The sequence below is a fragment of the Oncorhynchus gorbuscha genome, linkage group LG06, assembly GCF_021184085.1.
Source record: "Oncorhynchus gorbuscha isolate QuinsamMale2020 ecotype Even-year linkage group LG06, OgorEven_v1.0, whole genome shotgun sequence".
NCBI classification, from domain to species: domain Eukaryota; kingdom Metazoa; phylum Chordata; class Actinopteri; order Salmoniformes; family Salmonidae; genus Oncorhynchus; species Oncorhynchus gorbuscha.
The window spans coordinates 32174118-32193220 of record NC_060178.1 but is presented as its reverse complement, the minus strand read 5'-3'; the positions used below and the strand labels follow the sequence as shown (position 1 = coordinate 32193220).

At 43.2% G+C, this 19103-nt stretch overlaps 1 protein-coding gene across 6 annotated transcripts in view; it reads left to right on the top strand.

Annotated features, from left to right (window-relative positions):
• The first annotated feature begins 1662 nt into the window (after positions 1-1662).
• Positions 1663-19103, top strand: part of LOC124037838 (palladin-like) — a 164615-nt gene continuing 147174 nt past the window's right edge. For 3 of the 6 annotated variants that reach the window (XM_046352957.1, XM_046352960.1, XM_046352959.1), the window contains exons 1-2: positions 1663-1879; positions 5509-6594. In XM_046352957.1, the coding sequence (XP_046208913.1) occupies positions 5510-6594 (1085 nt within the window). In that variant the 5' untranslated portion in view covers positions 1663-1879; position 5509. The remainder of the gene's footprint in view (positions 1880-5508; positions 6595-19103) is intronic. The other 3 variants (XM_046352956.1, XM_046352955.1, XM_046352958.1) reach the window with 2 other exon arrangements.

The window sequence follows — 19103 nt, the reverse complement described above, 5'->3', positions numbered from 1 at the left end:
AAATTGAAAGGACAAACTATACTATGCAGCTGAAAAAAAAAATCGCCTCTTCGTTTGGTTGCTACTATCTAACTGCTGTTTGGGGATAGCTAGCTAGATATGACCGTCAATGCGTGTAAATGAAAAAATATAGATTAAAATCATACACCAGTAAAAAAAAACGAAATTAGATGACCAAATACGATATGTCATTAATGGCTGGGCATCCGTGTAGTTGGATGATGGCCACTTTGGATGATTAGGACACGGACCCACCTAGAGTTTAAATGGTTATCAATGTGAGAGCTAAAAAAATGAAATACTTCGGAAAAGTTGAAGTGGTAAATGACCATAAGTGTTAAACTGACAGTTCAGTCTGTAAACTGTTCTCTAGTCTAGTTGAAAGGACGCTCAGATTGGAAAAGCTCCAGTTCTATTCTTACCAGACCATGAGCAAGGCTATTCGAAGACACCACCAATTAATGCAGTTATTTTAAAATTATACCCTCAACAAGGTACACTTAAGCTATTTCAATATAGAAAATGGATGGTGTAAGTCCATGGGGCTTTGAAAAGATGAGTGGGGTGTGTGTTCTGGGGCAGGGAATGAAGGGTTGGTGCTGTGGGACAGTTGATGGAGAAGTGGTGTTGGTGTCAGTGGTTTGCCACTGTGTGTATGAGGGGGGTTGCTGGTTTGATAGAGCTGTCCCAATGGACATTCCTCCCTGCCCTGTAACTAGCACTTAACTCTAATCAGTAGTTGGAGAACCGGAATAGCGCTGTGCTGTTAGGACCAACCGTCTGCCATAACGGCCCACAGATTAACCAAGTGGGGTTGCCGAGCCAGAATGTGTCTGTGCCCTTCCAACCCAAGCTTAGTTTCGCCGAGCAAATTTGGCTCAAGCAGAAAACTGTCACTACCTGTCACTCAGGGTATAAGGCAGAGGCATCAGAGAGAGAGAGAGAGAGACAGCCTGCAGAGAGAGGACAAAGAGTATTTCAAGGCTGATGGAGAGGATGTGGGCTCAAGAGAAAGCATTGCTTGGACCATAAGTTACCCTGGCCCCCAACCTCCATTGTGCAGATAACGCTCATACACTGAAGAGTCTATACTGAGAACAGCTACTTCAGAGGCTCAGTGGCAGGTCTCAGGTCAATGAATCAACTCCACTGGCCACAGAGGAGGCAGAGTTACAGTGGAGAGAAAAGGGAGATGTCAAGCTCTGATTCAAGATTAGCATCAGCTCCTAACCCTAACCCATACTGTGACTGACAGAGCCTGGCCCTCATCCTCCCCCATATTTATGGTACAGACAGGTGCATACTGTGCAGGTAGCAGAGTACATTTGTCTTTCATGACCACCAGCTTTGTAGGTTTGATAGTGCAACATGTTGAGGTACAAAGTGAAAAGACTCCCAGTTCCATGTGTTAGAGAGTGTGTATGTGTGAGCAATTCGTTCTGTGTGTAAAGTACTGTATATATTGTAATCAGTGGAAAGTATCACTCCTCTGCGGTTTTCGCATATATCCCCCCCTCTCGCTCTCTCTCTCTCTCTCTCTCTCTCTCTCTCTCCTCTCTCTCTCTCTCTCTCTCTCTCTCTCTCTCCTCTCTCCCTATCCTCTCTCTCAGCAGCATTCTGGCTGTGAAACCTGAGCCCGATGCCAAATATAACCTGACACAGTGAGTGGTCAAACGCTGGGACAGATGGGACACAGCAGGCTACTCTGGAGGCACCGCTCAAGTGGCCCTAGACCCGCTCACAGTGCTCCCAGTCCCTGCACGACCGAAAAAGCTACTCTGCTGGAAGGAGACGCTTCTGACTTTCTCACACACAGATCATCTTAAGAGGAATCTGGAAACGCTAGACTGGTACAATACCTTTGGATAAAAACTTGAAGGTAAGGCTGTTATTGACCATTTATTGTTGACAATATTAGTAGAATACCCTGGAGATGTTGTTTCCTGCATTTAATCAGCAACCACGAGATCCTTCGAACTTCCCACTGGTCACAGACGTCAATTCAACGTCTATTCCACATTGGTTAAAGGTAATTTCACATGACATGGAAACATCATTGATTTAACCAGTATGTGCCCAGTGGGTTGTGATCAGAAAGACGCTTAGAGAAAACTATAGATATGTATTTACTGTTAGTGTATGAGGGGATATTCACTTTGCGTTTGAGATCCAGTTAGTGTCAGAACTGCAAGGGAAATGTGGTTATTTTCACTCAATATTACCATTACATCAAAGTACATTACAAAGTCAATGATAAGTAAGTAGTTATTGTGATAGCTAATTTATGTACTCTGTTCGATTCTGTCATTGACAACATGTACAATGACCACTGGCAGTGGCCATTGACTTTTTGTCAATCAGTTAAAAATATTAAAAACATATTCCCCATTCATAATGTATCAATGTTGTATAGATTACTTATTTTCCACATGGAAAATAACAGGCTCTGAAGAGAATAGTTTCCCTTGTGTGCCTGACTGTGAATACATATGTGTGTATGTATCTGTGTGTCCTGTGTGAGCTCCTGTATGTGCTATACTGTAGTGTGTGTGTTTAAAGGGGATGTTTTTTTAGGATGGAATTGTACTGCTGCTGTGAAACTTAGCCCAAGTGGAATAAAAACAGCAACAGCGGTTCTCCTGGACGCCATGGCAGGCAGAATGTCACACTTGTATATACCACACTGACACACAAACACACTCAGTTTTATACAGACGAGCCTATTGCATACAAGTCTGTACAGTACCATCATCTACAATATAGCCACGGAGCTCACATGTAGATGTAGCCTACTGTACATAACACACAGAGCCGTGCTTGAGATATTGATCACTGCCAGGGTTAGGTAGGTTACTTTCTACATGTAATCCGTTACAGTTACTGTCCAAAATTGTAATCAGTAACATAACTTTTGGATTACACAAACTCAGTAACGTAATCTGATTACTTTCAGTTACATTTAGATTACTTGCCCCCTAAGAGGCATTAGAAGAAGACAAAAATGTACGTTACCAATTGAACAAAATCTTTTGCAAGATAAATCAATGTTAAAGTTTACGTATCTGGCCATATATGTATGTTGCATATTACTTTATGGGTTGGTTATGTAGGCCTCTTCTTAACGCATCACTTTCTACTATATATAATATGAAGATTCAATTACATATTTACATAAAAAATACATGTCTATCAGAGTTCCAGTCATTCCAATAAATGTAGTACCCTTTGATCTTCAAGAATAGCACTTGGAAATATGGAAGTGTAGATTATCTAAATTGTTTTACCTGAGTATAACCCCAAAACTAAGGACTTATCAGCCAGCCCTACTCTGTTGTTTGTGATTTTGCTTTCATGGAGGCCTGTAGAAATGTAACCACTCTAAGATTAATAGACAGAGCTATGGATGCAAGGACTATCCATGATATCAACATTATTGTTTTAACCATGTTATGAGGCTATACAGTGTTGGTTTACATTTACAATGTTTACACACAATGGATAAAAACAAGTTTATATTTTGGGTTCTTATGGAGTGTGACAGTTCAACTAACCTCATTAGGCATTTCTAAGTTATATTCTTCAAGTATCAATGGATATACAGAACCTGTCAAAAGTTTGGACACACCTACTCATTGAAGGGTTTTTCTTTATTTTTACTATTGTCTACATTGTAGAATAATAGTGAAGACATCATAACTTTGACATGACACACATATATATATATATATATATATATATATATATATATATATATATTATATTTGAGATTCTTCAAAGTAGCCACCCTTTGCCTTTGACAGCTTTGCACACTCTTGATATTCTCTCAATCAGCTATGAAGTAATCACCTCGAATGCATTTCAATTAACAGGTGTCAATTAACAATTAACAGGTGTAAAGTTCATTTGTGGAATTTCTTTCCTTCTAAATGTGTTTGAGCCAATCAGTTGTGTTGTGACAAGGTAGGGGTGGTATACAGAAGATAGCCCTATTTGGTAAAAGACCAAGTTCATATTATGGAAAGAACAGCTCAAATAAGCAAAGAGAAATGACAGTCCATCATTACTTTAACACATGAAGGTCAGTGAATCAGGAAAATATCAAGAACTTTGAAAGTTTCTTCAAGTGCAGTGGCAAAAACCATCAAGAGCTATGATGAAACTGGCTCTCATGAGGACCACCACAGGAAAGGAAGTCCCAGAGTTAACTCTGCTGCAGAGGATAAGTTAAAGAGAGTTACCAGCCTCAGAAATTGCAGCCCAAATATATGCTTCACTGAGTTCAAGTAACAGACACATCTCAACAGCAACTGTTCAGAGGAGACTGTGTGAATCAGGCCTTCATGGTCGAATTGCTGCAAAGAAACCACTATTGAAGGACACCAATGAGAGGAAGATACTTTTTTGGGCCAAGAAACACAAATAATGGACATTAGACCAGTGGAAATCTGTCCATTGGTCTGATGAGTCCACATTTCAGATTACTTGGTTCCAACAGCCATGTCTTTCTGAGACGCAGAGTAGGTGAACGGATGATCTCCGCATGTGTAGTGCCCATCATGAAGCATGGAGGAGGAGGTGTGATTGTGTGGGGGTGCTTTGCTGGTGACACTGTCAGTGATGTATTTGGAATTCAAGGCACACTTAACCAGCATGGCTACCACAGCATTCTGCAGCGATATGCCATCCCATCTGGTTTGCCCTTAGTGGGACTATCATTTGTTTTTCAACAAGACAATGACCCAACACACCTCCAGGCTGTGTAAGGGCTATTTGACCAAGAAGGAGAGTGATGGAGTGCTGAATCAGATGACCTGGCCTCCACAATCACCCAACCTCAACCCAATTGAGATGGTTTGGAATGAGTTGAACCGCAGAGTGAAGGAACTCCTTCAAGACTGTTGGAAAAACATTCCTCATGAAGCTGGTTGAGACAATGCAAAGCTGCCATGAAGGCAAAGGGTGGATACTTTAGATTATTCAAAGTATGAACCATATTTAACACTTTTTTGGTTACTACATGATTCCATATGTGTTATTTCATAGTTTTGATGTCTTCACTATTATTTTACAATGTAGAAAATAGTAAAAATAAAGAAAACCCTTGAATGAGTAGGTGTGTCCAAACTTTGGACTGGTACTGTATATGTTAACTTTCGTAACTCTATGCTTGCAGTGAATTGTTGCAGAGAGACATAGATGGAAAAGAATAAGGAAGTGAGAGGAGAGTCAGGGAAATATACAGTTAGGGTGAGAATAGAGGGAGGGATGGTGACAAATGCCAGTCAAGTCCACTTTGACCTCCGGAAAGCCCTTTGTAAATACCCACCAGCTGTGCCGAAAGAATTCTAGCCTGAGCCATCACAACTGAGCAACTATTCGTTTGTGAGGGATTGTGGGTTTATTTTATTCAGATGACTATGTACTGTGGATGTGTGTATTGCTTATCATTAGTGTCTTACTGTATCTACAGTGTTAACTGAATGTCATGTTTGTGTGTGTGTGTTACAGGATGCAGGACGGGAGATGGAACCAGTCCCTCCCCCCCTCTCTGCTTATGAAGGATGGGCGTGGGGTTCTAGAAGGAGACAGGGGCGTGTTCTCGGAGGCTTCGTCTGATGGGGATCTGTACCTGGACTCTATGGCGGAGCTGGACGCTGGTGACGGGGACTTTCCAGACCTTACTGCCTTTCTCAGCCAAGACGAGATCAACCGCAGCCTGGACCTGGCCTGGGAGGCCTTCAGTGATGCAGAAGACTGGGTGGACCCTGTCTCCCCAATTCCCAAAACCCAGGAGCCAGCTCTCCACTACCATCCCACCCTTGCCCCCTTCAATACCACAGAATACCTGACTAAAAGCCCCTGCTTCCCCCATCAGACAAAAGTCTTAGCCATGGACGACAGCCACTCAGTCAAAGTCACCTCCAGCCAGAGTGTCCACCTCAGCAGGCCCATACAGGCCACCTTCGAAGCCATGGCCTCGCCTGAGAAGTTTGTCTGTCACAAGAACATCACCCCAGTCTATAAACAGGACAAGCCCCGGCTGGTCCATGAGGGCTTGGAGCTGAATGAACGGGCTGCCTCAGCCGCGGAGTTCTGCAGCCGTGCCGCCACCTTCATCGAGGAGCTGTCCTCCATCTTTAAAGGCTCCTCTCGGCTGGAGCAACAGGGGGAGGAAGACTCCTCCTCTCCCGACAGCGGGTACCTGTCTCCTAAGAGCCACCGGCTTGCCCCCCGGGGGTTTGCCTCTGTCCCTCCACAGCCTTTCATCCAACAGGTGGCGGCGCAGCAGGGCCAGCCAGGTCTGGGTACCCAGCCAGCAAGCATGGTGGGCTTAACGGGTGTGACGGGTGTCCCTCCACTGAGTGTGACCGGGGTGCCAGTTGTTTCTGGTCTAATGAGTGGGAATGAGTTGATGGGAGAGCAGCAGCAAAGTGGACCCCAGTTGATGGGGGAGCAGCACAGTGGAGCTCAGTGTGTAGATGGAGACCTGTCGCTGCCACACTTCACCCAGAAGCTGAAGAGTCAGGAGGTGGCAGAGGGACACCCCATCAGACTGGAGTGCAGGGTGGCAGGGAACCCTCAGCCACTGGTCAGGTATGGAGACTGGTGCTTGGTGGAAGACTGCTTTGGTTGTGATCATATTAGTAGTGATGAGTGATATTAGAATGAGAGAGTTAACACCAGTGGTAGCGCAAAGAGGTGGTTTATTCAGGCATGCATTATCTGTATGGTAAATATGAATTTGTTCTTTAACAACACTTACATTCGCTCATGCTTATTTATACGCTACTGTAGCCTCCTGAGTGGTGCAGCCGGTCGCCTGCATGCTGACACGGTCGCCAGGTGTACAGTGTTTCCTCCGGCACATTGGTGCGGCTGGATTCTGGGTTAAGCGAGCACTGTGTCAAAGAAGCAGTGTGGCTTGGCTGGGTTGTGTTTTGGAGGAGGCACGGCTCTCGACCTTCGCCTCTCCCATGCAGCCATGGGACAAGATTGTAACTACCAATCGTGAAGAAAAAGGGGTGAAAAGAATATATATATATACAAAATCAAACATATGTATACGCTACTGTATATTTATTGATCCTTTAATTGAGATCTCCAATGGTATGTGTTGCCCATGTGATGCAGTGGGTAAAGATTAGAACGCTGGCATCCTTCCTTCCGTTACTGGAAAGTAGAGTCACAGAAACTATATTTAGTCCTACAGTTCCAAGACAGTTGATCCTCTGGTTTGTCCCGACACCAATGTCCTTCCCTCCTAAGGGAAGTGGATCCCCAGGGTGGAGACTTTTGAAAAGATCCCCCTCTGAAAGCCGGTCAATTGAAATACACGGCCTCCCCGTTTGGAGACAAACATGTGGTGACTTTGGAGTTTTATTCCCGAGAGGATTTGGATGTATGGCGAAAAAGATCCAACTGAAACACTAACGCTCACACTCACATAGACTGATGTCAGTGGTATGATGCTTAGCCTTCGGTCAGAGATAGGGTTGCTGGCTAGGGGAGATTGGGGGAACGGGAGGAGGTAGGAGTTGAGAGCTGTTGGGTGTCGAGAAGGCCTCCTTGGAACACCTGCTGCGTGGTTGGGAGAGTTCCACTGTGTTTAACCATAGAGTAACCAATAAGCCTTGTGACCAGGTGCTAGTGGAGGCGCTGTCAGGTCAGGGAGTTTGTGCCTGGGCAGTCGTTCTGCTCCATTTGAAAATACAGCACCCCCTGGCTGTAGGGATTTGGATCAGTCCAAATACAGATGATGAGAGTCCTGGGGGCTGTGGTTCTGACATGGTTCTCTCCTCTGCTGGTGGGCTATAAGGGGCCTCTTCCTCGGCTGTATAAATAGTCTCCAGGCCAACAGGAGCCAAGAATGTAGTAAGCAATGTCATTACACAGCGTTTTCCGTCACCGCACTCTCCACATCTTCACCTCTCCACACCTTCTTGGGGAATATGAAGGATGTAGAGTAGTGTTGTTTACCACTAGGTAACAGGAGAAGGGAGACTGACATGGAGAGGGAGAGGGGAGAGGCCAATATAGACTGAGACTGGAATAGGACTAGGTCTCAGATCATTTTGGTTTGTTTTGTGTTGTCTTTGACCTATATGTAGTTTATTTGTGTCTGAACGTTGCTTGTATAATCAGTCTTGGATTGTGATTTTGATGTTTACAAGTCAGGAATTGTATGAATTTTTGATATAAGACTGAGGTCTTATTTAATCCAGCCTTGGATATCCGGATAGAACATGGTTCACCCAGATGTTTTGTCACTTATCCTGCAGATAACGACTTTTGAGGCCTGTCCTGTTTTCTGTCTATTGACACTAGGTGGCACTGTGGTATTTATCATTCAGAAAGATGTTGCACAATGTCTTCAGTGTCCCCATTGGAATCCGCACTATACCAAGTGGCATCCCAGTAACAAATGAATATGTTGACAACATGTTGACATATATGTATAAGAACATCTACTGGTGTTAGTTTCACGTGCACTGAGAAATGTCAGGGGTTTTATATCACGTTTGCATACCCTACATCACTCATCTCATATGTATATACTGTACTCTGTACCATCTACTGCATCTTGTTTACATACCCTACATCACTCATCTCATATGTATATACTGTACTCTGTACCATCTACTGCATCTTGTTTACATACCCTACATCACTCATCTCATATGTATATACTGTACTCTGTACCATCTACTGCATCTTGTTTACATACCCTACATCACTCATCTCATATGTATATACTGTACTCTGTACCATCTACTGCATCTTGTTTACATACCCTACATCACTCATCTCATATGTATATACTGTACTCTGTACCATCTACTGCATCTTGTTTACATACCCTACATCACTCATCTCATATGTATATACTGTACTCTGTACCATCTACTGCATCTTGTTTACATACCCTACATCACTCATCTCATATGTATATACTGTACTCTGTACCATCTACTGCATCTTGTTTACATACCCTACATCACTCATCTCATATGTATATACTGTACTCTGTACCATCTACTGCATCTTGTTTACATACCCTACATCACTCATCTCATATGTATATACTGTACTCTGTACCATCTACTGCATCTTGTTTACATACCCTACATCACTCATCTCATATGTATATACTGTACTCTGTACCATCTACTGCATCTTGTTTACATACCCTACATCACTCATCTCATATGTATATACTGTACTCTGTACCATCTACTGCATCTTGTTTACATACCCTACATCACTCATCTCATATGTATATACTGTACTCTGTACCATCTACTGCATCTTGTTTACATACCCTACATCACTCATCTCATATGTATATACTGTACTCTGTACCATCTACTGCATCTTGTTTGCATACCCTACATCACTCATCTCATATGTATATACTGTACTCTGTACCATCTACTGCATCTTGTTTACATACCCTACATCACTCATCTCATATGTATATACTGTACTCTGTACCATCTACTGCATCTTGTTTACATACCCTACATCACTCATCTCATATGTATATACTGTACTCTGTACCATCTACTGCATCTTGTTTACATACCCTACATCACTCATCTCATATGTATATACTGTACTCTGTACCATCTACTGCATCTTGTTTACATACCCTACATCACTCATCTCATATGTATATACTGTACTCTGTACCATCTACTGCATCTTGTTTACATACCCTACATCACTCATCTCATATGTATATACTGTACTCTGTACCATCTACTGCATCTTGTTTACATACCCTACATCACTCATCTCATATGTATATACTGTACTCTGTACCATCTACTGCATCTTGTTTACATACCCTACATCAATCATCTCATATGTATATACTGTACTCTGTACCATCTACTGCATCTTGTTTACATACCCTACATCACTCATCTCATATGTATATACTGTACTCTGTACCATCTACTGCATCTTGTTTACATACCCTACATCACTCATCTCATATGTATATACTGTACTCTGTACCATCTACTGCATCTTGTTTACATACCCTACATTACTCATCTCATATGTATATACTGTACTCTGTACCATCTACTGCATCTTGTTTACATACCCTACATCACTCATCTCATATGTATATACTGTACTCTGTACCATCTACTGCATCTTGTTTACATACCCTACATCACTCATCTCATATGTATATACTGTACTCTGTACCATCTACTGCATCTTGTTTACATACCCTACATTACTCATCTCATATGTATATACTGTACTCTGTACCATCTACTGCATCTTGTTTACATACCCTACATCACTCATCTCATATGTATATACTGTACTCTGTACCATCTACTGCATCTTGTTTACATACCCTACATTACTCATCTCATATGTATATACTGTACTCTGTACCATCTACTGCATCTTGTTTACATACCCTACATCACTCATCTCATATGTATATACTGTACTCTGTACCATCTACTGCATCTTGTTTACATACCCTACATTACTCATCTCATATGTATATACTGTACTCTGTACCATCTACTGCATCTTGTTTACATACCCTACATTACTCATCTCATATGTATATACTGTACTCTGTACCATCTACTGCATCTTGCCTATGCCTTTCAGCCATTGCTCATCCATATATTCATATGTACATATTCTTATTCATTCCTTTACACTTGTGTGTATAAAGTAGTTGTTGTGAAATTGTTAGATCACTTGTTAGATATTACTGCACGGTCGGAACTAGAAGCACAAGCATTTCGCTACACTCGCATTAACATCTGCTAACCATGTGTTTGTGACCAATACAATTTGATTTGATTTGATTTTCCACCACAACATCCAGTCAACTGCTTCACTTGTGTTGTGTATGTTTTGTGTTCGCCAGAGAAATGGACGGTGGAGCAGAGTAAACTCTACGGGGTTTAGAAGGCTGAGCTACAGCCTCTGACTGAGGCTTTCATGAACATACTTGTCTTGAAGTGTTCCCCTGCTCTTCATCCATCTCTCTCACCAGGACAGACACACAATAACAGTCAGACTCCCTCAGGGACTGTTTTGTGGTGGAAAGTGAACTGCTCTTATCCTGGTCAGGACTATATGAGACAATGCTGTCAGGGAAATGTTGAGGACCAAAGATTCCATGTCAAATGAAGAACAATTCCCCTAAAATCAATATTCTCAGTCCTGGGCTGGCCCTAGTTTTAATACACCATAACAAGTAATCTACCCTCTGCCTTATAATGCAACTACTCCTGACAATCCAACTGTAAGTAGCCTTGCACGAGCCAGAATGGCTCATAGGATCAGGAATATATCTGTAGCATGAGGCAGCTTGATGTACAAGAAAACCCCCTGAACAGGACGCTAGTCTATCTCCTTAATGCTGAGTGCCAAGCAGAGATGCATTGGGTCGCATTTTTACATTCTTTGGTATTACTCGGCCAGCCTCACAATCTCAGGGCCGACACTAACCACAAGGTCACTGAGTGGTTAGAAGCATCATCATTTGAGCTGTATGCTACAGGACCCCTTTACAATAGAGACAATCAATTCCAGGTGTGGAAAGACATGCCATGTATGTAAACATTGGGTTTGGCATAGCAGACAGTGTATATCGCCCCCAGGCCTTGTAGGTGCTGTATAGATGTATGCATGCAGGGTTTGCTTACACAGGCCAAGTGGGGTCTGCGTGTGTGTGAGGATTTTAAGGATGAGGATACCTCTGTGTGTGTCACATCCGTTCCCTGCAGTTGTACCCCCAGGAGCTTGCAGGGGTTTTGGGAATTACCCTGTAATGTGATACCTAGGATAATTTACTACTGTAAAGTACCGCAGGGATGCTTTGATTCACAATTTCAGGAACATCAATCAACTGCTGCCTCCCCACCCAGGAGCAAACGGTCAAAACAATTTATCTAGATTTGACAGAATGGCCAACATTCCTAGTTTACATATCCCTTGCTATTTAATTGGAACATTTTAACAATGACCTATAAATGAACATCTTATGTGATGTATTTATTTGAGTTGCAGATGATCTCCCTGGAAGCCCCTCGTAAAAACCTGGCCGCAGAGATAACCTCAGTAATATGGCCATGGTTTATTATCTGTCATAACAAGGTTTTAGGAAGGGTCATGGGTCATGGCTCTAACTCCTTGGTCAAGCACATCAACCTGCTAATCTTATCAAATGAGATACCAACAAAGATATGAAATATACATCTTTTCCTTCCTTCCTTCCTTCCTTCCTTCCTTCCTTCCTTCCTTCCTTCCTTCCTTCCTTCCTTCCTTCCTTCCCCCCCCCCCTCCCCCTTATCGCTTTATGGGCACGTGATGTACGTACTGGATGTGTGGATGGATGTGGGTCTCCAAGATAATCATCATAGGACTGTTCACTACCCTGCAGCAAGCTTGTCTCAAAGGGCCATACTCACACACACATGTATGTGTTTTCTATGTCTTCCAGAGGATAACTTTTATTTCTCCTACCCTTTGTTCCTCATTACCCTCATTGCAATGGCTAATTGTCTCTATTGTGAGTGTGTTCTTATATACATATTTGTGTGTGTGTGTGTGGTGTTGGTGTGTGTTTGTGTTTTTATCTTCCTTTACTTCCCACCAGTCTGTCTTTAATGGTTGCTCCCCATTTTAACAGTCATTTCCCCTGGGCAGGTGCTTTGATGGGGTTGCCAGGTCTTTGCAGGAGATCCCTCTTCCTCACCTCTAAAAATGCCTTTTGCCCATTCACTCTCAGGGTAACGAGTTGGTGATGCGGTAGTAGTAGTGCCAACATTTCACATGCTCACTGGGACAGTTATTCCTGGTGGCTGGGCGCGGTCCCCCATGGTCGTGGGCGACTGCAGTTGTCTGTGTTCTTGGTGGGAGAGTCCTACGGTCGCCGAGCGCCTGGTATTTCTCAGTGTACATTTCGGCTCCTCAAACACACTGGTTTATACTGAGAGAGAGGCCTGTTTGGCATCAGGGCAGTGTGTGTGTGTGTGTGTGTGTGTGTGTGTGTGTGTGTGTGTGTGGACACCTCTAAAGGCCTGGTTATATTAGCAGCAGTGTTGTTTTTGGATGCCTTTCCCAGAGAGAGGTGACTCATTAACTCTATGTTCAGAGGAGAATCCATCTTTAATTGTTGGATGTGCTATTTAAGGCTTCCCGTGTAATGTTCTTTCTTGTCATCACCATAACTGCTTGCCGTACAAAGCATTTTCTAAACTGTCCTTGGAGTAGAGAGTCGGCAGTGAGACGTAGAAGGAGACAGCTGTGGGGAAGCAGCCTTGGCTGCACGGGATAAACCAAACACACACAACCCCAGAGGAAACTTGAGGAAGATGAGAGGAATTTTGAGCTGAAATCCAAACAAGGCAGCGTTTCCAACACGCCATTCGCTACGCTGATGTTGGAATTTGTCATCAAATATAGGATTCTTGTTTAAATGAAACGTTCCCATTTTGTGCAGACTATGTTTACTCACACATGCCTAAAAAAATGTTTTCCCATCTAGTGGAACAGGTGACTAAGCTATATATTTATTTATTTATTTATTTAACCTTTATTTAACTAGGCAAGTTAGTTAAGAACACATTGTTATTTACAATGACGGCTTACCAAAAGGCAAAAAGGCCTCCTGCTGGGACGGGGGCCTTGGATTAAATATATATATGCAATATAAATATAGGACAAAACACACATCACAACAAGAGAGACAACACGACACTACACAAAGAGAGACATAAGACAACTACATAACAAGGCAGCAACACATGACAACACAGCATGGTAGCAACACAACATGGTAGCAGCACAAACCATGGTAAACATTATTGGGCACAGACAACAGCACAAAGGGCAAGAAGGTACAGACAGCATTTCATCACACAAAGCAGCCAGTACTGTAAGTAAGGGTGTCCGTGATTGAGTCTTTGAATGAAGAGATTGAGATAAAACTGTCCAGTTTCAGTGTTTGTTGCAGCTCGTTCCAGTCACTAGCTGCAGCAAACTGAAAAGAGGAGCGATCCAGGGATGTGTGTGCTTTGGGGACCTTTAACAGAATGTGTCTGGCAGAATGGTGTTGTATGTGGAGGATGAGGGCTGCAGTAGATATCTCAGATGGGGGGAGTGAGGCCTAAGAGGGTTTTATAAATAAGCATCAACCAGTGGGTCTTGGGACGGGTATACAGATATGACCAGTTTACAGAGGAGTATAGAGTGCAGTGATGTGTCCTATAAGGAGCATTGGTGGCAAATCTTATGTCCGAATAGTAAAGAACATCTAGCCGCTAGAGAGAACCCTTACCTGCCGATCTATAAATTATGTCTCTGTAATCTAGCATGGGTAGGATGGTCATCTGAATCAGGGTTAGTTTGGCAGCTGGGGTGAAAGAGGAGCGATTACAATAGAGGAAACCAAGTCTAGATTTAACTTTAGCCTGCAGCTTTGATATGTGCTGAGAGAAGGACAGTGCACTGTCTAGCCATACTCCCAAGTACTTGTATAAGGTGACTACCTCAAGCTCTAAAGCCTCAGAGGTAGTAATAACACCTGTGGGAAGAGGGGCATTCTTCTTACCAAACCACATGACCTTTGTTTTGGAGGTGTTCAGAACAAGGTTAAGGTAGAGAAAGCTTTGTTGTAGAGCATTTAACACAAAATATAAGTATAAGACTGTATCATCTGCTGCCTGAGCTACAGTATGTTGTTGATGTAAATTGAGAAGAGTGTGGGGCCTAGGATCGAGCCTTGGGGTACTCCCTTGGTGACAGGCAGTGGCTGAGATTTTCTGACTTTATACACTGCATTCTTGAGGGGTAGTTAGCAAACCAGGCCAAAGGCCCCTCAGAGTCACCAATACTCCTTAGACGGCCCACAAGAATGGAATGGTCTACCGTATCAAAAGCTTTGGCCAAGTCAATACAAAGAGCAGCACAATATTGCTTAAAATCAAGGGCAAGGGTGACATCATTGAAGACCTTTAAGGTTGCAGTGACACATCCATAACCTGAGTGGAAACCAGATTGGATACCGGAGAGAATACTATAGACATCAAGAAAGCCAGTCAGTTGATTATTGGCAAGTTTTTCCAACACTTTTGATAAACAGGACAAAATAGAAATAGGCCTGTAACAGTTAAGATCAGCTTGATCTCCCCTTTAAATAAAGGACAAACCGTGGCTGCCTTCCAAGCAAAGGGAACCTCCCCAGAAAGGAGAGACAGGTTAAAGAGGTTGGAGATATGTTTGTCGATGATAGGGGCAGCAACCTTAAAGAAGAAAGGGTCTAAACCATCTGACCCAGATGGTTTTTTGGGGTCATGTTTAAGGAGCTCCTTCAGCAAATCAGACTCAGTGACTGCCTGCAGGGAGAAACTTTGTAGCGGGGCAGGGGAAAAAGAGGGAGATCATCTGGGATAGTCGCATTAGAAGGGGTGGGAGATGAGGAAATGTTGGACGGGCAAGGAGACATGGCTGAGTCAAATTGGAATCCTGACTTAATGAAGTGGTGATTAAAGAGCTCAGCCATGTGCTTCTTGTCAGTAACAACCACATCATCAACATTAAGGGACATGGGCAGCTGTGACGAGGAGGGTTTAATCTCCAGATCTTTAACCATTTTCCAGAACTTCTTTGGGTTAGATGCACAAAGAGAGAACTGCTCCTTAAAGTAACTAACTTTGGCCTTCCGGATAGCTTGAGTGCACTTATTTCTCATTTGCCTGAAAGACAGTTAACCTGAGTATGCGTGTGCCGAGCCTTTTGCCAACTGCAATTTCTTCAGGTGGAGTAACTCTGCAAGATCATGGTCGAACCAGGGTCTGAACCGGTTTTTAATTCTTATTTTCTTTATGGGGGTGTGTTTGTTAACAATACCACTGAAAATATCAAAAAAGAAGATCCAAGCATCTTCAATAGAGGGGATCAAGCTGATTTTATACCAATTTACAGGTGATGAAGGAAGGCTTGCTCAATAAAGTTTTTTAGCAAGCGTCTATGACAAATCAGGACAGGTCGTTTCACTGAGCATCCATTACGAACACAGGCTGTAAAACAGTGATCACTAAGATCATTACAGAAAACACCAGACTGATGCCTATCAGGATTATTTGTGACGATAACATCGAGGAGAGTAGCCTTTTCTGGGTGTCCGGAGTCATACCTTTTGGGATTGGTAATAATCTGGGAAAGATTTAGGGAGTCCCATTGCTTTAGGACTTGGTCAGGTGGTTTAAGCATGTCCCAGTATAGGTCACCTAGCAGGACAAATTCAGACATAGTGTAAGGGGCCAGGAGAGAGAATAGAGCAGGTAGGGTACAGGCCAGTACTGATGGAGGACGATAACACCCAGCAACAGTCAACAAGAGCTATTTGAAAGTTTAATGCTTAAAACCAGCAAATCAAATTGTTTGGGGACAGACTTGGTGGAGACAACAGAGCACTGAAGGTGATCCTTGGTAAAGATTGACACTCCACCGCCTTTGGAAGATCTGTCTTGCCGAAAAAGGTTATAACCAGAAAGGTTAACATCAGTATTCAAAACACTCTTCCTTAACCACGTCTCAGTAATGACCAACACATCTGGATTGGAGCTGTGAACCCACACTTTCAATTGATCCATTTTAGGTAATAAGCTTCTAGTATTAATGTGCAGAAAACCCAGGCTTTTACGAGAGCAGAAATCGGTGAAGCAGATATCAGAGCACAAGTCAGAATTGGAGCTAGCAACAGTAGATGGGCCAGGGTGTACATGCACATTTCCAGATATCATCAACAGTAGATGGGCCAGGGTGTACATGCACATTTCCAGATATCATCAACAGTAGATGGGCCAGGGTGTACATGCACATTTCCAGATATCATCAACAGTAGATGGGCCAGGGTGTACATGCACATTTCCAGATATCATCAACAGTAGATGGGCCAGGGTGTACATGGACATTTCCAGATATCATCAACAGTAGATGGGCCAGGGTGTACATGCACATTTCCAGATATCATCAACAGTAGATGGGCCAGGGTGTACATGCACATGTCCAGATATCATCAACAGTAGATGGGCCAGGGTGTACATGCACATTTCCAGATATCATCAACAGTAGATGGGCCAGGGTGTACATGCACATATCCAGATATCATCAACAGTAGATGGGCCAGGGTGTACATGCACATATCCAGATATCATCAACAGTAGATGGGCCAGGGTGTACATGCACATATCCAGATGTCATCAACAGTAGATGGGCCAGGGTGTACATGCACATTTCCAGATATCATCAACAGTAATACAATCAAGGCACGGCATAGGAGAGGGAGTGCTGCTCTGCAGTGCTGATTTATGACATCTGAATGTGCATCAGATGGCAACAAGATCATATTGTACAGCAGTTTCATCAGGTAACATGAATACAAAGCCCGCTAGAGGTGGTTAGAATAGGATGGGAGACCAAAAGTCAGTGTAACCAATAGAGAGTCAGAGTCCCCGAGTGTAGGAACAAACAGTCTGTCCCACTGTTGGGTAAAGAAAGTTTGTTGTCAACAAAGTATGCAGGAGTCATGAGGCAAATAGCAAAATAACAAAATGCACAAGAAAAAAAGTAAATATATAACGACTTGCGGCGAGCAATTGTAAGTTCAGAGTCACTTGCCCCAACAGTGCGTGTGTGCTGGAGGAGAGAGAGAGATGGTGGTAGCTGTACCAGAAAGGGGGAGACAGATCTATTTACTATATGTGCTGGTATGTCATTTGATTGTAATCCACATCAGTTATATATTATGTTAACATTGGGATTTGGTCCTCGTCCTCATAGATTGAAACAACTGGGCAGACATGGGTAGATTTGAAATTTGTGAGAGAGTGGGGGGTAAGGGAGATGTCAGAGTGTGATGTTTCTGTACTAGTAAAGAGAGAGAGTGGAGAGAGGGGGGGGGTAAAGGAGATGTTGGCAGAGTGTGATGTTGCTGTACTAGTAAAGATAGAGAGAGTGTAAAGAGAGGGGGTAAAGGAGATGTTGGCAGAGTGTGATGTTGCTGTACTAGTAAAGAAAGAGAGTGGAGAGAGAGGGGGTAAAGGAGATGTTGGCAGAGTGTGATGTTGCTGTACTAGTAAAGAGAGAGAGTGGAGAAAGGGGGGTAAATGAGATGTTGGCAGAGTGTGATGTTGTTGTACTAGTAAAGAGAGAGAGTGGAGAGAGGGGGGTAAAGGAGATGTTGGCAGAGTGTGATGTTGCTGTACTAGTAAAGGAGATAAAGGAGATGTTGGCAGAGTGTGATGTTGCTGTACTAGTAAAGAGAGAGAATGTAAAGAGAGGGGGTAAAGGAGATGTTGGCAGAGTGTGATGTTGCTGTACTAGTAAAGAGAGAGAGTGGAGAGAGAGGGGGGTAAAGGAGATGTTGGCAGAGTGTGATGTTGCTGTACTAGTAAAGATAGAGAGAGTGTAAAGAGAGGGGGGTAAAGGAGATGTTGGCAGAGTGTGATGTTGCTGTACTAGTAAAGAAAAGAGTGGGAGAGAGAGGGGGTAAAGGAGATGTTGGCAGAGTGTGATGTTGCTGTACTAGTAAAGAGAGAGTGGAGAAAGGGGGTAAATGAGATGTTGGCAGAGTGTGATGTTGTTGTACTAGTAAAGAGAGAGAGTGGAGAGAGAGGGGGGTAAAGGAGATGTTGGCAGAGTGTGATGTTGCTGTACTAGTAAAGAGAGAGAGAGGGGGGTAAAGGAGATGTTGGCAGAGTGTGATGTTGCTGTACTAGTAAAGAGAGAGAATGTAAAGAGAGGGGGGTAAAGGAGATGTTGGCAGAGTGTGATGTTGCTGTACTAGTAAAGAGATACATTAGCTAGCTCTTCCTCTTTCTTTCCATTTAACAACAACCATAGCATGAGGTCATAGCAGCCAGCTGACCCGACCCATTACTGACTCATGACGCAGTGGGACTGTAACACTGTTGCTGACTGTTTGGCCTATTTAAGCAGGGCTGTAATTTTTACATCTCCCTCATGGGCCCTTTTCATCTCCCTGGGAGGAGCGCGAGCTGGCATTTTCATACCTTTGTTAGCGGTGAATGATGTCATATCATAGTTCT